This window comes from Dermacentor albipictus, chromosome 1 (genome assembly GCF_038994185.2).
Source record: "Dermacentor albipictus isolate Rhodes 1998 colony chromosome 1, USDA_Dalb.pri_finalv2, whole genome shotgun sequence".
NCBI classification, from domain to species: Eukaryota; Metazoa; Arthropoda; class Arachnida; order Ixodida; family Ixodidae; genus Dermacentor; species Dermacentor albipictus.
The window spans coordinates 288,143,943-288,166,290 of NC_091821.1; the positions used below are offsets into that span (position 1 = coordinate 288,143,943).

Consider the following 22,348-nt stretch of genomic DNA (forward strand, 5'->3'; position numbering starts at 1 on the left):
GCTAAACGGGTAGATGCGTGAATGACTGCGCAGCTGAACGTGTGCATCTTTTGCAACATTGCGCAACTTGCACTGTGTGTGACCAGGCGGAAGAACATTCCCCATGGAAACAATGCCCCTACTGCAAGAAGTGTGAACCACGGTTCTGGGAGAGATTCTTGGTAGAAGCAGAGATACAAAAGCACGTGAGGTTTTGGAAGCATTCAATATAAAGAACATAGGAAAAAACTACATTGGTGGTACTTCTGTGACCCTCTTTAAAGCGCGTCTGCTACCGCTTGCGCACTGACGCACGTGCGGTGGTTAGTTTTGGTTTTGTTCCGCACGTGGTTTCGGCTTCTTCCGCTCGTAAAACTGATGGCTATCTCGTTCTAATCACTCAAAGGGTGACCGCCTGTTACTTGCTCATTTGTTGCTCACAGGGGTGAGCATATGAAAGATGCCACCGTGCATGCGTTTCCTTTTTTTTTGGAGACTCGCGAAAATTAATTGCCTCTGGTTGGCGAAGCGAAAGTTTCACACATTTTACTTTTTTGACAAGCGCACAACCACATAGTTCTTTCGAGTTTGCTCACCTCACAGTTTGATTACGCTATAGACGTGCGCACCGGCTGCTCTGCAGCGAGTCGAGCAGCGATTCCTCCGATGCGGACTACTGCCCAAGTACTAGGTCGGAGTCAGATTCATTGGATGGGAGCCCGTCAGATGAGTTACTCACCAGTTCAGACTATGAATCGGACAAAGGAGCAACATCGCAAAAGCGTGCATGGCATGACTATTGCTGACTGGGTCAAAGATGACTTTTCTCCCTCCTTGTTTACATTTGATGCCACACATTGTGAACAAGTGTCCAGCTCTATGTTGCCCCCAGACACAAAAGAAGTAGACTACTTCAAGCTTTTTTTTTGACGAAGGTGCAGTCTCGCAGATCGTAACCGAAACAAACAAGTACACAAAACAGAAAGTTCACAAGTGTAGTCTGCCCTGAAAGTTGCGACTCAGGTCGTGGCAGGAGACTGACTTCTCAGAACTTTGCTGCTTTCTAGCGGTTTTGCTATTAATGGGCCTGGTGTGGAAAAATACTGAGGAAATACTGGTCTAAAGATACCATGTTAGAAACTCCATTTTTCCGATCAGCCTTTTCTGTCAACTGCTTTTGCCTATTGATGCAAGTGCTGCAGTTCAGTTCAATCACAGATGGAAAAGACCGCCTAAGGGCAATCAGACCGGTGATGGAAGCAATACAAGAAAGATTTGCCACACTTTTTCTTCCTTTTTAAGACTTGTGCATAGACGAGTTTCTGATGCCTTGGAGAGGATGCCTTGCTTTTTGACAGTATATTCCTTCTAAAAGGCGTCAGTTTTGTGTAAAGCTGTTTGTGCTTTGTGACATCAACACAGGCTACATCTTGCAGTTTAGCATGTACACCGGAGCTACTACAGCTCTGACCATACTGAAAGTTTGGATTTACAAGGTCTGTTGTGGTGGAGCTGCTTGGAGACTTTCTCGGGAGGGGACATTCCCTGTTCATTCATAATTGGTATACCAGCTCAGCCCTGTTCCGAGTTTCTTCACAGCAGGTGGTACGGTGCGAACAAATGGGAGAGGGCTTCCAAAGTTCGCAAAGAAGCTTCATTCAGCAAGGACAAATTCATAGCTTGCACACGAACACCATGCTGGCTCTGAAGTGGCGTGATAGAAGAGATGTGCACATGCTGTCCACAATGCATGGAGTGGAGCTTGCCGAAAAGAAGGTGGACTGGAGGACAGGTGAAAAGAAGCCAAAATGGGTGTTAGAATACAAAAAAAAAATGGGACTGGCAGACAAAGTCGACAAGCAGCTGAGCTTTTCCAAAAGTATTAGGAAGTCAATGAAGTGGAATAAAAAATTTGTTCGCTTGCTTGACATGTCACTGCTCAATGCATTTATTCTCTTTCGCGAGAACACTGGTTCGACAACCAAATATGCAGAGTACAAATGGTTAAGAGTGAGCCAGCTCATTGAAGAACATCACTCTGAGAAAAGCAAATGGGCAAGGCCAACTGGAGAAAATCCTCTGAGGTTGACAGCGCGACACTTCATTCAGAAGTTGCCTCCCACCGCTGCTCAGGGAAGCAGTACCCAGAGGAGATGCCATGTCTGCGCCAACACTATTCAGCAGCAAAAAATGTCACAAGAACACAAGGTCTGTGCGTTGAGTGCAACAAAATTAAATTATGGGGCTTTACGTGCCAAAACCACTTTCTGATTATGAGGCACGCCGTAGTGGAGGACTCCGGAAATTTTGACCACCTGGGGTTCTTTAACGTGCACCTAAATGTAAGTACAGTTGAGTGCAACAAAGTGCTCTGTGTGGAGCCATGCTTCAAGGACTACCACACGCTGAAGAAATGTTAGTGTAAGAGGAACATTTGAGACTTGCAAACAATTCTCGTGTGCGCATTTTTCTTGTGTGCACAGTATAACGATGCATCAAATTTTGTTAATTCTTATTACTTTGTTTCCTATTTTTATTGTTTTTCATCAATAAACAGCACATATATACCAAGGAACAACATTTCTCACTTCATGGTCCCCCTAGAAAAATTACGGTAAATATTTTTCAAAATTCTTCAAAGGGACCCGCTGAAGAATTTAAATCTACAATAAGAAAAATGGACTCTGGGCAGTCACATATGGTGAAAGAAATCGACCTTGAAAGTGCTTAACTGCATGCATACATGGTATCCAAGAACTGCATGCACCCACAGTAGCTGCCGGCCGTCTGAAGCCTGCCTACTTGAACTGACACTTTAGTCACTTCTGCTGTCAGATTCCCTCCCAACTCGCCATGCGTGCAGCATTCGCGCTTCGCATTTCGTCCAGCTCACAGCTTCCTCACTAGAAGGGGGCCTGTGCCACAATGGTCTGGTCACTACGTGCCACAATTGTCTGGTCACAAAAGACCATGAGGACATGCCCAGTGGAATTGGTGGAATCAAGCTTCTGCCTGATTGAGTGGGCTTGGATAAAAAAAGGAATTTGTGGACACCAGGCACCAGCATCTGTCTGTCTGGTTTTTCTTCACCCACACATGCAACAGCTGGAGGAGTGACTACTCTCCATTTTCGAATAAGAAAACCTGCGACACTTACCAGCGCACTTGAAGCACTCAACATGAAAGTAGCGATCTTGAACTCGTAGTGCATTCCCTGAGCATTTCTTTTTGCAAAGTTCGCACAACACTTTTCCTGCAAAAAAAAAGAAAGAAAAAAGAAAGTCTAAGTATCCTGCATGCTTCTGAAAGTTCATAGCTAAGCACATTACACTACACAAGATATCCACTTCTTGCATTACACTATGGCACTGCCTTGCAGTCTCCAGGAGAAAAAACAGCATGCATTGCCACTTGAGAAAGCTTTCGAGACACTGGTTCGTCCCGGGTGTTTAACAGCATTTGCCTGTGACGCAAGTATATCGAGAGTCTAAAGAGGCACAGACCACAGAAATCTTGTTAGTTGACCATTTTGCAAGACAATGAACTCCTGGTGTAAACAACTATGCTACTAAGGTTAATCCTTAGAACAGACATGCTATAAAGGCAACAAAGGCCAGTTGATCACCACTATATGTGATTGCATGGCCAGAAGTTTTATTTCTTACTATGATAAAAATGGTCACACAGAAAGGACTCCAGATAGGCTTACAGGGTTAAATGAGGCCTACAGCCAGTACAGAGGAACATAATGTGTCAGTAGTAAGCATTAAACAAGGTAAAAACAGGGACGACTGGATGGACAAGGACAATGGACACGGATAGTCCTTTTATCCCTGTATTTTCAAGTTCAAGTTCAAGTTTATTGTTATTGCATGTACAAAAAACAGGCTTACATATTATATACAGCATCAGGAGGTCCCAGAGTGAGAAACTGCCAGGGGGACCTCCTATCATTAGTGGGTGCATAAGAGTATTAGAGCAGCAAGTAGAGGGCAAACAAACAAAACAAAACAAAATGAGTCAAGAAATACAATTCGTAGGAAACAAGTTATAATAAATATACAACAATTAGATATGATTAAAAACAGCTTTATAGAGTAATATCACAATAAATAATCATAAGCAGGAATATCTAGTAATGAGTAACGAAAATTTGGCTGTTCTGCATATTACTAACAAAGAAAAATACATAGTGTTCTACAGAAATATGAAGCCTAATGATACAATAATAGAAGTAATGTAAATAAAATGTAATAATTATGAAAATGTATTTATGACAAATGAAAACATGGTTCTGCTAACAGTATTATTTCCATATTGTTTAAAAAACTGCAGTAGAAGAGATGACTTAATATTAACAGGGATGCGATACCAAAGTGGAATACCATAGAAACGAAGTAAATTTTCCATAGTTAGATCTGATTTTAGGTAATAGAAGATTATTATGTTCTGAAAACCTAGTATTATTTTTGTTCGTGAGGTTATCAAAAGGAAGACTGTAAGGTTATTTCACGATGAAAGAGGAAATTTATGAGTGACAACTTGTGGTAGAACAGCTGTTGAATGGGAAAAACGTTAAGATGTTGATAGATAGGTAAAGAATGGCAGCGGAATGAGCTAAAAGTCATTACTTTTATAGATTGATTTTGAAGACGTTGAAGTGGTTTGAGATGAATGGCATATGTATCACCCCATGAAGATAAACAGTATGATAAAGACTTATTATAAGCATGATACAACGATCTAATAACATGAGGTTGAAAGAATGCATGTGTTTTAATGATAATGCGGATGCCAAATGAAACATTTTTTATCAGCGAGTTGCATGGTTATTGAACTTAAGGTGTCTGTCGAGAGTAACACCCAGAAATTTAACAGTATCAGATGTCAGTATAACATAAGTGTTTAATGAATGAATGAATGTTTCATGTTTAATGGTGCAAGGGCCAAGTAAACATAAGTGTTTAACGAGACAGTTATGGAAGAAGAAATCACCGTTTGTGGGTTATGAAATAGTACAAAGGTTGGTTTTAAAGGATTGATTTGAAGTTTATTATCAGTGCACCAGGAATACACATTGTTAAGGTCAGTGTTAAGTGTGTCTTGAAGTGCGGTAAGCGATTGCTGTGATGAGTAAATGGTCGTGTCATCAGCATATAACAGTTACAAGTGGTAAGTAATTAGGTAAATGATTTATAAATAAGAACAACAATGGACCTAGTATAGAGCCTTGGGGAACGCTACAGTCAATTACTTTAGAAGAAGACAATTGGCCATTAAGATACACTACTTGAGGCCTGTTAGACAAGTGGCTACAAATAAGATTTAAAGGGACACTAAAGGTTACTATGAAGTCAGTTAAAGTGATAAAGCAATGCTCTAGAACGTCTAGGGCATCAGTGTAATTGCGAACAGAACTTTAGTAACCGACAAATTAAGGTAAATGCACGACACGATTTGAGACCGCCCAGCGACATTGGGGTACTAGCCCAATGACGAAGGCACTCCTCATCGTAATTTGTGTCACTAGTACTCAACTACTCGTATTAAAAAGTCATTTCATTAGGTTATAAGACGGAAGAAAATGCTACTTATCTACTTCTATTCGATTCTAAGAAAAAACATTTTGACATTACCCTTCAGTAGTATGGGTGGTCGGAAGGTTTTGTTTTCGCTCGACTCTGCGCCGCACACGCTTTGGATCGAGTTTCAGTTGTTTCATTATCGCATCGTGCTGCGCCGATTCTTCTGGCTCGCGAAACTTGCATTTGGAACAAGCAGCGAGAATGCCACGTCCATGTGATGCGCAAACGTCCTCGGCACTTGGCCAAGGGCAGTTGCAGCGGCGAATGAAACGTTACTTATAACTGTGTGCAAACGCGTGAACCTCTCCGTTCGGAATGGTTAAATGCCGTACCTCTGCCACAGTGCGTTGGCAAAGAGCCGAAAAATCGCATAGTGTGCGTGCTGCGCTTTCGTCCAGTGAATTACGAGTTCAACGCCGACTTACGGAAGTCGTGTGGAGTGCCTTTCAAAGCAATGTTTTCCTGCGGCGCTGCTCCGTCGGTCTTGCCTGCATTCTCCGAAGCGCAAGAACTGCAGGTCGAAAACGGGGCGATGAGTGTGGCATTTGGTTTTCACGAAGGAAAAGCTACAAATGTGTGAATATGTACAGCCATGACATAAGGCTGTTTCACATGGCGCGATTTTCAGTCAGCGACACAGCGAATTCCGTTGCCCAGCAACCGCCGCGACGTCGTGGGCTCTCCGCGACTGGATTATAACAAGTTGGTCGTACCGTCGCTCAGTCGCAGCGATCGGCGCGATGTGGGAGGGGCCATGTGTGTTTCACCACGCGTTGGTACTTCTGTGGAGCAGTGTCGCGCGTCAGTTCTAGCTATGTTTAGGGCGTACCCACCAGCATTTGCGGCTTCGGAGCATACATTTTTTTTCTTTCGCTTACACAATTCGTTTGAAAGGAGAAGCTGCAACATATCCAGGTCGGCAGAAGGACGCCGCTTCAACATAAGGCACGTACCCACTTGATCACCGCAGTCGTCTACCTCTTCATCTCTACAAATTGCGCCAGCTGCTTATATACGTGCACACTGAACAGTAGTTTGTTCTTCTGCAAAAGCAAATACTCATCCAGGAAAAAAGTTGCGGCTTCCATAGTAACAATGAAACTAGAGTACTAAACAGAACCACCTTACCGACGCCGCGCAAGCCGCACGCTCATACTTGCGGTTTGTGCAGCGCCTCACTCACCGTATCTGCAAGCTCTCGTAAAGTCTCAACGCTTCTAAACGTTAAAAATGGTGTACCTATTCTATTATCAAATGAAAATTGGAAAATTCGAATATTTCACTAGTTTTCATGCTGTTCCTATTTAACGATGCAGGCATGGATACTTTGTGAGCAGGAGGCAACCTTGCGCATCGCTGCGACGGATATCGCACTGCCACAAACGCATGTGAAAGCTGCGAGCGAAAACCGCTCTGTGACGTGCACGGCAGAACGATTTTTTACGCCCGAATCACGCCATGTGAAACAGCCTATACAGTTGTTGTAGTAGTACGCAACGACGCTGGCAGCGTGAGCCCTCAGCAGCAGGTCACGTTCATCAGTGCTTAAATCGCTGAGGTCGAGCCCAGCATCGCGAGCCAATGTGTCGTCAGGGTCATCCATTGCAACAAGCGTCAAAGTTGGCATCATAAAATAAACAACCAGCTTATCGTCGCGCGCTGTCCCCTCCGCTAGCCATCACAGTTCCGCTTTCGCACTGCTGTCAGCTCAGTCTAGGCTCAGTTTCTGGCTGCCGTTTGCGTTTTGCGCAGAAAAGCCGTAGCGCCGTCTGCAAGCGCCGTTTTACTCACCGACGGCGCAACGTCACTACGAGATCATGACGTCACCACCCCTCGATCGGAGGGCAAGCGATTTTGACTTCGCTAGAGGTACACATACACTTCAGAACGTATTTTCTCTTAACATAAGTCTCTTCTTCGCATGAAACAAGCGTCTTGAGGTTTCTGGGATGGCATTTTAATAGTCCACGTTGACTTAACACAAACCTTTAGTGTCCATTTAAAGGTGGACCGATAATACCGAAAGATTCGAGCTTATACAGAAGAATAGAATGATCTAGAGTGCCAAATACTTTTGTTGATCGATGAATATGGCTCCTGCAACAAACCCTTCATCAATAAATCGATTAATGTCATCCGATAAGTTAATGCTAATTCTGTCGAATAACCTTGCCTAAAATCAAACTGGAATGGAGAAAGAAGTTTGAATTTGTTGAGATAGTGCATTAGACGAAAAGTTTTTCAGTGGCCTTACTAAAAATGGCAAAATGCAAATTGGGCGGTAGTTATTAATGTTTTCCAAGAACCCTTTTTGAACACAGGGATTGAACACTTCAGTAGTGATGGAATATCAACCACCACGTTTTTGCTCAACACAATCTGTGTTTTCAAGTGATTTATAAACATGTGTCAAAGCTTTGTTCATGTCAACCACTCAAAACTTGATGGCCTCACCAAGGTCGACATGCGCAAACAATAAAGAATGCTTTTCCATTCCAAAGGATCCTATTGCCTCACAACTGCACATCTGCAAACGATGCAAATGCACTGTTAATGCAGATAAGAATGCATGACATTTGCGGTCAAGCATAAGGGTAATTGAAGAAGGCCCTGGGGCCGTATTCTGTAACGGTGCCTTTGGGAACCGGTTCCTTTTGGCTGTTACGTCTGGATTACGTAACTCGGAGAAAGAGTGGAACGAGCGGCGGTCTGCCGGAAGATCACGTCATCATTTTTGTTTGTACTTGGGGGACGGTATAGCAATTGAAGGATTTATTTCATAATACCCCTAAAGGCCCCCGAAGGGGTATTACATAGGGGGTACAGATACATGAAAAAGATCTGAGCTTTGCGCGTTACGGAAAAAAAAAAACAACAACTGAAGTACACAAAAGTTATACAAAATTTTTACAAAAGAAAACACAAAAGTTATACAGAAGTACGATATTTAGCAAAATACACAAGTAAAACAATATACGAAATGCATTAGGCAAGTGAAACTCAGAAAATACAAAACTGTCTGAAAAAATAAATTAAGGAAATAAAATAGGTACAATGTAAAAGAAGTAAAACGGGGTGTTGCTCGAAAATGCGTCAGTTGTCACGTTAACAAATTAATAAGACATGAATCGACTTGTACAATGTGCACGCAGAATGGTAAGACAAATGATCAAAACAATATATACACTGAACAACGTATGAAGAAACGGTACATGATGGATATTTACACGTAACTATTGCGTAATAGTTCCTGAAAGGATGCGAAATCGGTTTGAGTGGCAATGTGTGATGGTAGGTTATTCCATGCAACAATTGTTCGGGGAACAAAGGAGTTAGCATAGTTAGCTGAGCGACAACTGATGCGTTTTATCTTGAAGATATGGTCTATGCGTGGAAAGAAGGCTGTCGCTGGTTCGAAGATACGGTGAAGGTGCGGATGATGATAAAGTTTGTGCAGCAGTGAGAGGCGGGCAATTCTGCGGCGATGAGATAAGTCGTCAAGCTGAGCGCGAGATTTTAGTGCTGAAATGCTAGTATAGGGTGAATAATCAGAAAAAATGAAACGGACCGCGCGGTTTTGCAGTGATTCGATTTCTTGGGCGATATATGTTTGAAAAGGATCCCAGATGGCTGATGCATACTCGATTTTGGGGCGTATTAATGTGATGTATGCTAGTCTGCGTAGTTTAGCTGGAGCATGCTTAAGGTTGCGTTTGAGGAGGCCTAAAGAGCGGTTAGCTGATGCCAACGTCAGGCGGATGTGATGATGCCACGTTAGATCAGACTGTAAGTGAACACCAAGGTACTTATATGAAGTTGTAAGTTCAATTATGTTGTTAGATATTACATACGATGTTGGAATACGGTGGTTGCGCCTAGTAAATGATAATAACTTCGTTTTAGCTGTATTAAGAGTCATCAACCATGTTGAACACCATGTGTTAATAGCGTTAAGATCGGTTTGAAGAATATCTGTGTCATTGTCGCATGAAATTAATCGATATATTACGCAGTCATCGGCAAAAAGTCTGATGTGGGAAGACACACAGTTAGGCAGGTCATTAATATAGATTAAGAAAAGTAAAGGGCCAAGAACGCTACCCTGCGGAACACCGGAGGTTACTTTGCTATAAGAGGAATTACTGTTGTTAACAGACGTATATTGTATTCTGGATGAGAGGAAATCCTTAATCCATCCAATAACGGTTGGGTGTATGTTAAGGTTCATTAGCTTCAGTATTAGTCTATGGTGAGCAACGCGATCAAAAGCTTTCGAGAAATCCAGGAAGATAGCATCAACTTGAAACCCTAGGTCTAGGTATGAATGTATATCATGTAAAAAGCCGGCTAACTGTGTTTCGCATGAATAACCACGACGAAAGCCATGTTGGTAATCAACAATAATTTTGTGCTCTTCTAAGTAGTTAATGATTTCAGTATACAAGATATGTTCAAGTAATTTACAAATAGTACTAGTTAAGGAGATGGGGCGATAATTTAATGGGTGAGTTCGGTCTCCGGACTTAAAAATGGGTATGACTTTTGCCACCTTCCAATCGTGCGGAATAGTGTTAGTTGATAAAGACTGCGAGAAGAGTGCACATAATATAGGTGATAAACTAGGTGACAAATGCTTTAATACTTTATTATTAATGCCAGTGTGATCAGAGGCGGAAGAAACTTTAAGTTTATTTAGTAAAGAAGAAATACCTGCTTCGCTAATAATTATTTCTGGCATTGATATGTTAATGAGATTGTCAAGGGTTGGTGAAGATATGGTGTCTTCCTGTGTGAATACAGATGAAAATGCACTATTCAATAAATCAGCACATTCCGAGTGGTGGACCATATCACCGTGCTCATCGACTAGTGTTAAATCGGGATAGCTCGTCGGGTTTATTACGCGCCAAAAACGTTGAGGATTGTTAGTGAGCATAGAATATAGGTCATGGGCAAAGAAATGTCGTTTAGATGATTTTAGCAGTGACTGATATTGCTTATCGCAGGTCTTATAACGGTACCAGGAATCTGAGTCGCGGGCTTTATCGGCTTTACGATATAAACGTTTTTTCTTATTATTGAGGCGCCGAAGCTTTACGGTAAACCACGGGGCTGTCGGGGTGCAGGCTATTTTTGTTAGAGGGACGAATCGATTAATTAGTTCAGTAAGAGTGGTTTTAAGTTCAGCCCAGTTATGTTCGATGGTTTGAAATTGGCATCTATTGAGGAAATGTTGCTGGTTTGATAAAAAAAGATTGGTTTGTACAGAACACTTGCAAATATATTTTCAGTAATAAATGTGAGCTTGCGGCGCAGACCGCTACTGGGAGTTTATTGTGTTGTTTTCTTATTTAGTCGCTAGGTGGTGTGCCATACGTTATGCAAACAAGTTGCCTCGCTTTGTTTACGTTTTGGACTTGCCAGTTTGCGCGCCGTGGATCCAAAACGTTGTCCTCGCAAAAGGTTAGGCGGCTGGGTCCTCATGTTTCAGCGAGGCAACGCGATATACTCGTGTCATTTGTTGAAGAGCACCCCTACCTTGCGAAGGCGTCGTGTGTGCTGGGTCAACAGCTGACGGCGGCGCGCAAGGAGGTGCTCTCGCAGCAAGTGACTGCCTTGCTGAACGCTGAGGGCCCGGCAGTGAAAACTGCAGCCCAATGGCGCGGCGTGCGGAAGAAAGACGTGTATAACGCCCGCCGTGATGCAGCCAGGTAAGCACACTCGTTGACGGAGCTTTTGCGCACCATATTCTAACAAACGTGTTAATCACAGAGGAACCGGAGGAGGCAGCCTGCCCGGACCGCGAGGGCGGGCGAGCACCATCGGAGTCTGCCCGCCGTTCTTTGAGCCCGACGAAGAGGTGAACATCAGGCGCATGGGTTTTAATAGGTCAACGCCAAGTCGACGTGCTGTCGCGATTTGCTCAATCACCGCCGTTATGGCTGATGTGTGGTCGCGCTAGTGTTGCCGCTCAGAAGATGGCCCGAGCTTGAGCGGAAATCGTCAAGCTACTTACTATCGCTTGCGTCAAGTAAGGTCGACAATTTTGTTAAATACCTTTCATCAGTATTTCAGTCTACTCATTCAAACATTAGGGGGGTTAATAGAGTTGATTTTCCGGTCGGAGCCGGCAAAATGTCTGAGGTATTTAGTGTGACGAGCATCGAGTGATTATTACAGAGTTTGAAACGAACAAAAGTGTGTGGTCCGGATGATATCCCTACATCATTCCTTATAAATTGCTCGGGCATCTTTGTACTTCTGTCGCTTATTTCAAAATTTCTTAAATAACAGCGTTGTTCCTGGTGATTGGAAACTAGCGCGAGTGGTGCCAATTCATAAGAGTGGACAGAGGGACAGAGTTGAGAATTACGGACCAGTATCCTTAACTAGCATTTTATGTATGTAAGGTTATGGCACATGTGTATACCTGCATCATGTCTCATCTTGATAACAATAACCTTCTTCATCCTAGTCAGCATGGGTTTCGGCAGGGTTTTTCGTGTACGACACAATTGGTTGCATTCACTCATGAGCTAGTCTCAGCAGTCGACAAGAAACAAAATGTTGATTGTATATTTCTGTATTTCAAAAAAGCTTTTGACGTCGTTACGCATAGTCTACTGATCGCTAAACTTTGACTTTACAAATTGGATGAGAAGGTTATCGCATGTATTGCCGAGCATCTTCGCTCAAGACAGATGTCTGTGCTCTCAACGGATGTTCCTCTGAATACGTACCTGTGACTTCTGGGGTACCCCAGAAGTCACATTCATGGCACCACTTCGGGCATTACATCATCATTTACAGCATGGTTTCCAAAAAGAATTTTCTTGCGAAACCTAACTACTAGAATTCACGTCAGACTTACACTTTCTTATGAACAGTAATAAACAAATTGACTGCATCTTTTTGGATTTCTCGAAAGCATTCGATCGTGTAGCCCATAGTCACCCAATATCAAAGGTCTCGGCAATTAAACTCAACTCAGTAACCCTATCATGGATTCGTAATTTTCTTACTAATCGCGCACAGTTCACTGTTGTTGCTAACATTTCCACTGGCCTCTTTGACATCACCTCTGGTGTACCTCAAGGCAAGTTTACTTGGGCCTCTTCTCTTTTTAATTTACATTAACGACTTGACGAACAATATATCTTCTGTACGATTATTATTTCACAGATTTGTTCACACAGTTGGCCTAACCTTATCAAACCTGAAAGAAGCATCCTCGACGTCACAACGACTGAACAATCAGTTCAGCTACACCCGAATTTATGGCAACACACAACGCTTCTTATTTTTCAACTTTGCCCCGTGCGATCCGTTTATGGAACGCACTACCAGATACCATTGCATGCCAATCTAAACACACTGCATTTCGCAATCTGCTAAGCAATCAATATACCGTTTCAACCGTCTAAACATGTCATGTCTTTTGTAATTTACTTGCATTTTTTTCTACAAGTTAAAGAATTTCAGCGCTCCCAATTTTTTTACAATACTTACTACTGTATAACATGTAAAAACGTTTACAATGTTATTATGCTATTATGTTGTTTACCATTTATTGTTATTGCTCTACATATTGTATTTGCTAATGTATTAATTTTCTATGTTCTGTGTGCACTCCTTTCATTATGCTGATGTTTATTTCTTTCCCGATTCCATACTAATATGTTACCGTATTTCCCCCTTACACTATGCCTTCTCGAAGGCCTGTAATGTACACGTAAATAAATAAATATTTAGAATGTTTGCAGATGACTGTATAGTATATAAGGTCATCAACAGCGAATCTGACCAACAAGCACTACAACATGATTTGGATTTGATTGCCACATGGTGTGAAAAATGGAAAATGTCACTGAATGAGCAAAAGAGTGTCCACGTCACCTTTACCGGGAAGCGCTCATATGACAACAATCGTAACACTATAAATAATGCTACTCTTGAACAAGTGTCAGAATATAAATACTTAGGTGTATTTTTTTCTGCTGATCTAAGGTGGAACAGACACGTTACTCATGTTAGGAACAAGGCTGTCGGCAGGGGCGCAGCCAGGGGGGGGGCTCATGGGACTTCAGCCCCCCCCCCGAAATTTTTTCGTGCTGTCCATGCATCGCCGACCAAAGCGACCCCCGGCGCCGGAAATCACTCTGGATTTTGTCTAGAATGTCTTTTTGACGCTCGAAAAGACATTTAACCGTAAAGATTGCGAACTCGGGCTGGATTTCGTGGCAACGCCCATACACCGGCAGTCACATAACGCCAAGCAGTCCCATCCGAGCACAAAGTTTCAAGGGCGCTTTGATTGTGAGCGGGCTCGTCGTGGCATCTCACTGAGGCCACGGAATCTATGGAGCGCATGGATATCAATTGCGAAACTTTATGGGTATAAATCTAATAAGCTCTTGATGTGAAACGTGCATTGACATTTCCAAAGTTGTGCTTTAAATTTTCAATTGCGGAACTTTGTCGGTTTAATGTTGTTTTAAACATTTGACGCCAAAGGTCCATTGACTTTTCTAAAGTCTTACATCGGAACATACAACGAGACAAGCCAAATCAACACACTAGCAGACGAGCTGACAAAGCAAGCAGCGAGGTCCAATGAGACGATGCGTTGGGGTGGTTCATTTGTGCCGTCATGTCACATAAAAACATAACATTTTTTTTAACCTACGCCAGAACATCCATGTCAAAACACTAAAGCCAGCCAAAGTAACTACGTTCTTATTTATTTTTTCTACTTTGACTTTTATTCGCCGAAGACACATTGAGCCCCTTCAATTTTTTTTTTTTGTTCTCGCTACCCTACCCGCGGGCTGCCAGAGCGAGCCAGAGCGCATATGTTTTTCTCGTATGGCCCCGACCACCACACGGTGCACTTCGGTGGGCGTTCGGTTTGCTCTGGCCGAGTGGATTTTCACCTGACAGAGTTTTGGAAGCTTTCTGGCTAGCAGACGAAAAAAAAACAATGGTCGCTCGCCGCCATCACTGTGGGGACTCGAAGGTTTGCACCGCGTTCCTTAAGCAGAACCTTTCCGGAAAGTCTTGTTTCGCCGGTGTAGGATACTGAGCAGTATGCGTATGATTCTCAGTGGGCCAATCGTTTCATGTTTACTTCGGTATTAATTCCGTAGCCCCATTAGGTGCCCGATGTAGGCATTCGATTCTGGCCAACATAGTTTCCTATGCGTTCTTTTTTTTCATTTCGCTGCCTCCACCCCACAGAAAAAAATTACATTGTTGCGGCGCAGCGAATTGTCGCATACTTCTTTTGCGGAAAGTAATGGGCGACAGGACGCTTCAGTTTCCGGATACGTTTATTATATTATTGCGAAAGCAATTATATGGACACTCCAGGCGCATTCCTGCCGTCGCCGTCGCCCTCATGTTTCGTATAAAGTCCAAGGGTGATAAAATCGTGACCACGCGCTGCATGCAGTATGTGCGAGTGAAAGCGTAGGAGGGGAGGTGGAATGGGTGAGCCGACGATGGTGGCTCAGTCTTGTGTGCGCAAAGGAGAAAAGCGGGGAGCAAGCGCGCCACCTTCCGTCGCACGCAATACATCGGGGTGAGTGGATGGAATGGGGGCGGAATCTAGGATTCTGTGAATCTATGATTGTGCAACATGTTTATTTGCCTTGTTTGACGCATTACATACAGTTACTTTTTCTTACATACATAGACTCATTGGAGACTTATACGTATACTTAAGTATCTTGTTGCGAGGTTTTGTGTATTCATGCAGTGAACTTTGTTTCCAGTGACACTTTTTTGTCCTTTATCAAGCCGTATTTTTGCATTTGTATATCCCATTGTATCTGCATTTCTAATGTACGAGGGCGAGTCAAATGAAAGTGCGCCTACCCTAACCGCGCAATAATGGTTCGGTTCCTTATCTGCGAGGCATGCGCGTAGGAGAACGGCATGTCTCATTTACAAAAGTGACACGCAGGTGTGAAGATAACTGTTCTTTAATGCTCTCATACACTGGGTTGAATATGGTTGCGTCACATAATGGACACTTCAAAAGTTTTACAGCTCGGTGTCGCGAAGTTTTTGACAGCTAAAGATATTTCCAAAGCAAAAATTAATCGCCGTATGGCTGCCGTTTACGTTGAACACGGCATTTCATTGACCACTGTGAAGCGTTGGAGCAAACGGTTTAAAGAACGTTGTAAAGACATTCCAAGACTGGGCCAAAACCATCGTGCAATCACCCCCCACGCAAAGGTTCATGAGCTGATGAAACAAGAACGGAGGATAAGCATCGATGAACTGGCAGACCCTCTGAACATCAGTCATGGTTCGGTTCACGCCATAATTCATGAGCTTCTCGGTTATCGGCTCTTTGGTGCGCAATGGATCCCCACGATTTTGATCCATCGCGAGAAGACGGAGAAGTTTCGCGCTGCCTTGACTCATCTGATCTGGTATCACAATGAGGATGACGACTTCTTGTTTGCATTTGTGATCGGGGACGAACCTTGGTGCCACTACTACAAGCCTGAAACACGACGGCAAAGCTTACAGTGGAAACATTCCAATTTACCACGCCCAAAGAACGCAAAGGCCATCATTTCCGCTAAAAAGGTGTTGTTGACTTTTTTTTCGGTCGTCAGGGTCCATTACTGATAGAATTTGCTAAATCTTGAGAGGCCATCAATTGTTTCCGATATTGTGAAACGCCAGAACGGCAGTGTGTCGCAATCAAGAACGAACAACGTGGAAAATTGACGAATGGGGTCATCTTGTTCCATGACAATGCCTCTCCCCACGTCGCTTATGTGGTTAATACAAAACTGGCAAAGTTCAAGTGGGAAACGCTGCAGCATCTGCCATACAGCTCAGACCTGTCACCTTGCGACTTCTACATTTTGGGGCAACCGAAAAAAGAGCTCAAGGGAACCAGATACAGACTTTTTGAAGCAGCAATCCAAGGAGTTTTATAAGACGGGAATCACGCGACTCGTTAAGTCAATGGGACAAAAGTCTAAATTCTCATGAAGACTACTTTTAAATAAAGTACCTCGTTGTTGGCTCACATTCATTTGACTTGCCCTCGTATATCTAGCAGAATTCCTGCTTTTTATACGTGGCCTCTGTTGCGACTATGATTTCGGTGCAATTACTCACGATACGCGACCGGTGACAGCTGCTCCTGCGTAATAGAATAAAAAAAATTACAGCATCATTTAGATTTTTCACTGGCCATTGCATATATACAAGAATGTAAGCACGGTTCTTAAATGACAAAGTTTCGTTAACATATTTGTCCTCAACTTGTTCAGTTCATTGCCTTTTAATTTTTCATATCAGTGGCATGCACTGCTTTCCTGATTTCGAACTGATATAGTTCTAAAGTTCGTGTGATATTTTCTTTACTTAAATAGACAAAAATATGGAAGCATTGATATCAGTTCGGAAATTTAGAACTTTCTGAAGACACTACACCCTTTTTTAAATCTAATAAAATACTGCCTATCCATAAATTGTATAAATACGACTTGGCCCTGGAAATATTGCATCAGCACCAAACAACACCTATTCAAACCAAATATCAAGTGAAACCTGGTCCATACTGCCTACGAAATAATTTAATACCCAGGCCACGTTCTCGTACAAAATATGGCGATCAAAAACTAAGCTTTATGATACCAGACCTTCTCAACGAATATCCGGAATTTCTGAAGCGCTCGTTACAGCTACCTCAGTGCACATTTTCAGAAAAATGCTGAAAAATTTTTTCCTTAACACAGACTAAAAATCGCGCCGGACTGATCCCAGTTGGTTTCCTCTTACTCTGTGTCTTGGCTTTTCATTGTGAAAGTCCGATATATTTTCTGTACTCGGACGATAGTTGCGACATACCTGTACAATGTATCTGATTATATGTGTATTTATGTTATTGATGTGTATGTGCATTTATGTTATTAGGTTATTGATTTATGTTATTGATGAGGAACACTTATTGATGTTTAAGTTCTACCGTGTTCTAAATTGAGCCTATTGTTGTCAATACTTTTGTTATTATTGTTCTTGTGTGACTGCTGCTGCCAAGGGTGGTGAGGCCCAGTCAGGCACGTTCAGTGCCTTTTGTCGCGTCCCCCAAGGCATTTCTGTGAGGAATGTCTTGAATAAATGAATAAAGAAGAAGAAGAGTTATTTTGGGCAAAATTTTTGGCACATACGAGTATATTCTTTTATGAAAAAATAGATATTTTATTGTTTTGACTGTGCGTAGCGTTCAAGAATTCGTTTGCAGCATCTTTGGCAATGACAATGCAGTTATTATTCATGGATTTGTCCCCTTGACAAATTGTTTAAGAGGAAGCTTTAGCTCGGGCCCAATCCAACGCGGCCTATTCAGATACTTGTAAAACGCAGAAACGCTTTTCTTAGATAATCCTGCTAATCGCTTTTGTTGAAATTCGTTGCATTTGAGAGAGAAAGTTAAATCCTAGTTTTGTTGGAAACAACTTCGATTTAGGGCCTGAATTTTGTTTAAAATATTTTGAAAAATTCGAAAGTTTGAAAAATAGAAGCACGACATTTACAAACTAATATCTATGCATGAAGAACAGACATTGTGGTTCTGTAAACGGCATCTATCATAACAATCAAAGCGGACAAGCTTGCTATGTCAATTTGTATCTTACGTGAATTGGTTACGTTGTGTACAAGGGTTCTGCACAAGCCATATTTGCGCAATACTAAATTTTTTTGAGATTCATGTGTAACATATCCATTTGATGCAATTCACAGAATTGCGATATCATTTTTCATGTTTGAGTCACGGAGTTTTAAACTTGATAGTTTCGTTTTCTGAAAATTTTCAATTTGGCCAATTTTTAATAAATAATTGACCACCTAAATGAAAAATTCGAAACCAGTAGTCACTAGAATTAAACTTTTTCTTATAAATGCAACAAACCTCCTCAAATTTGGTGAAGTGGTTGCAGGGAGAAACGAATAGCCCCCCCCGAACAAAATTTCTGGCTACGCCACTGGCTGTCGGAGCATTAGGTTTCTTGAAACGTATCTTTAGTAGCTTGCCACAGAAACTTAGGGAGCAACTGTATTTCACACATGTGCGCAGTACACTAGAGTATGCGTGTGTTTGCTGGGTCCATATACTAAAGAACTTGTAGATAAACGAGAAAAAGTGCAGAACAGGGCAGTTCGGTTTGTCCTTGGCAATTATGACAGGATGCTTAGCAAGACAGGAAGCAAAAAGGCATTAAATTGGCATCTTCTTGAACACCGTCGCCGAAACCTCAGATTAAAATTTCTTCATAACATATACCACTCTAATGCGGGGATAGCCAGGTAATTGTATTTTCAGCTGCCCACATGTTTCTCAAAGGCGAGATCACAAATTAAAAATATGTGAGATTCCTTTTGACCCTCTATTGCATGAATTATGAAAAGTCATTTTTTCAGCTTTCATTATTGATTGAATGAACAAACACGACTGTAATAATAAAGATAAAGCTTTGTGCCAAATATGGCACACCTAGAAGATGGCCGAGTGCTCTTGCTGCCATGGGCGGAAAACGAAGCTTCACGGACGGTGGTCTTTTTAGTGCGATGTGGGGAATGAAATGAAACAGTTGTTTGCTGCGTTCAGGCACAGATGAATGTTGCACTTCCTCTATCTTACCAACGACTTGTTTGTGCAAGGTGGCCGCTTACATCTTTGTTTTTTCTCGTCAAATTCTGGCCAGTGGCCGACTTGGTCAGATCGGTCGTCTTTTGGTTGCATTGCGGCCGCTGGTCCCTGTGCTTTTTTTACTTGAACCTGGAATTCGATGTCCTGACTAGAAGTCCTTCCTGGTCGCTAGTTGGGTAGGCAAGAGATGGCAAGAGATGCTCGCTCAAGAGATGGCAGCACTTGCCCATAATAAGTGCACATAACTGAGATTTACTCTGATGGTATCACATTCTCAACTGGGAATCTCACACACGCGAAAAAGAATGGTAACTGGTATGTGCCAAATATGGGACGCCATGCAATAGAGGGTTAAAAGCGACGCTTTCCGCTACTCTTTCTATGTTCGTACTATAAGGGATTGAAATACTCTACCACCTGACACTGTATTTGTTCAAATGATGATTTCTTCCATGCTTTATGAATGTAATTTTGAGTGTTCATTTATATGAGTTGTACCCTCCCTGCTGTAATGCCTGAATGGCGAAGCAGGTACCCAGTGAAGAAAATAAAGAAATGTTTCATTGTCATGATTTTGTTTATATTGTGTTATAGCGTAGTTGCACCTTGTTAAGCAGCAATTACGAGCATTATGTGAAATCATGCGTGCAAGAAATGCAATGTTGAAGCAACTCTTGAGTTTAAACAAAGCAGTAGTAAGCATGAGTGTCTGCTATGTAAAGAAATCCTGCTCCAAAAAGTGCTTGGCATGTCTCGTTTGTTGCTATACGTTTCAATATGTGCTATACAGATTGCTCTGAACGACATTTCAGTTGCTGTGCAACTTGTGCTGTGCTTGTGTGTCACACATGAACAGACACCTTCAGCTTTGGAACAATGCATACTGCACAGTAAAATAGGCATCGCAAAGCAATATTGAACTATGCAAGATTGGTTGCCATTCACCTTGGAAATAACCTTTATTTAAAGAAAATTCCCTGGCGAGACAATATTCAAAAGCACAGTGAACAAAGCAAAGGAGTAACATAATGGCACATGGCTATTTGTCACTGCATGTCTATCTGTCATGCTCAACATAGACAAATCATGTGCTTTTCACTACCGCAGTATGCAGCATACTACGATTAGCCACATGTGAGCACACGCAATGTGTTATGTTGAAGTGCACGGCCTATTTACTTCATGAAAAGAAAAATAAAACATGTTACACCAGCACATGTCTCCGCCTCATTTGCCAGCGAATGCGCCGGCGCTCACTTTGCAGGTAGGCAATGCGCAAATTTCTGGGCAGCTGAAACACACCAACTATGGATTCGCGCACCGCACGGCCTCTTTGAAACAAAGCTCGAGAAGGCTGTACAGGGTGCGCCTGCGGCGGCACCTGTACTCGAAGCGGCACTTGTGCCTGGGCTGGCCCCTGTGCGCTGTCGTCATGTGCACAGTCATCATCTGGGTCGTCTGGCAGAGGCACGCCTGCTGCAAGGCAGAGGTTATGCAGCGCTGCACAAGCTGCAACAATAGTGGCTGCTTTCTGAGGTGAGTAGTGGAGCACCCGATACATCTGCAGGCATCGGAAGCGGCTCTTGACGATTCCTATGCACCGCTCAACGGCATTTCGCATTGATGCGTGTGCCTCATTATAGCGCCCCTCTGCCGTGAGGCGATTTGGGTGACCAGGCACAGGAGTCATGATCCATGGCGCTAGCGGGTACCCAGAGTCCCCTGTAAAGTGTTGCATGTCAGTGAACGAAATGGATACATTAAGGCGCAATGCAAGAACACAGTCTACGCCAGGGCCCTTTTACAACAGGAGCGGGTCTTGGATTTATTGTTGCAATATCTATCAAACATTGACCTTCCCGGAAAGTTGTAAAGAAAGTTCAACTCATTTTAAAGAAAAGCCCTATTTCACCTGTTGTCTTGGCTGCAAATCTCATTCTCAGGTTAAGTTGGACATGTAATATTTATTTCATACTCGTGGTTTTCTGCTCCGTTCATCCCATTTGCCCCTCCCTAAATGTACATCTTCCACTAAAACTTATTATTCTTCTCTCTTCAGAAGTGTTATTTTATAAAACACTTCTAAGGTCTACTCTCGAATATGCTCCCAGTATCTGGGATCCTTGCTCCACCTTTCGTACCTCTTCTCATGAAGGTACCCAAAATCGAGCTACCCGTTTGATCCTTTCTAATCACTCCAGCACCACATGTCGCTGCAACAACAAAAATCGCACACATTGCGACACAAAGCAAAATAGCGCAACTTGCACCATTCTACAATATATACTACACCGATCACTAATGTCGATGCCAAAAGTTTCATGCACATGCTTATTCCTTTGTTCCAAGGACAGGGACCAGGTCCCCGAGTCCATAGTCACCAACCCTTTTCCACCGTACTTGAAAACTGCCATTTCGACGTGTTCTGTAGAATTCCACCCCTGCCTGTAGTGCTCCACGTGGCATTCAGTGTATTGAAATTAATAAATAAACAGCATAACATGTCAGCTGTTGTATACATGGTACAAATATCTGCCTTTTAAGAGAGACTTGTTTCCCCCGATAGTCGCTGCAGGTTCATTAGGTACTGCTGCATTCACAACACATTTCTAGCAAATCACGCTTTCTTAAAGCTTGCTAGGATGCAAAACTATTTGACTGTGTATGTTTTACATGTGGAAGAAGCACTGCTACTTTAGGTGCACTTACCAAGAAAGACTTCTCCATGAAGTAACGGGCCACGAGTGAGGCGGCGGCGAAATGCAAAATGCCTCCAGACGAAAGAATCGTGGCACGCATCCCGGAAACCGTGGGTCAATTTCCAGGATATTCAGCTTCGCGTCGCACACCTCATAAGGGAAAGCAAAGAGAAGGTGTCAGTGCCACTGCAACAAATATCTGGCACAACCTTTTGCTTACAACACTACTTGCCAATCAGTTACTGTTAAGTCAGTGAACACAATTACAGAAAAGGAGATATCAACATAGCAGTTGAACTAATGATCAGCATGATAACAATGTCATCTTAACCTACAAATGCAATGTTGGCATGTGTTCACATGCTCATGTATGGCGTGCAGTAAGAACACAATGTGCAAAACAA

The 22,348-nt window shown here is 42.6% G+C and overlaps 1 protein-coding gene across 5 annotated transcripts in view; it reads right to left on the bottom strand.

Annotated features, from left to right (window-relative positions):
- The window catches only part of Unc-115a (Uncoordinated 115a), a 513,253-nt gene that overhangs the window by 443,647 nt on the left and 47,258 nt on the right, over positions 1–22,348 (bottom strand). For all 5 annotated transcript variants that reach the window (XM_070531410.1, XM_070531409.1, XM_070531407.1 and 2 more), the window contains exon 2: positions 3,137–3,232. Coding sequence is in view for 4 of the 5 variants with exons in the window: in XM_070531409.1 (XP_070387510.1) it covers positions 3,137–3,232 (96 nt within the window). In the remaining variant the exon portion in view is untranslated. The remainder of the gene's footprint in view (positions 1–3,136; positions 3,233–22,348) is intronic.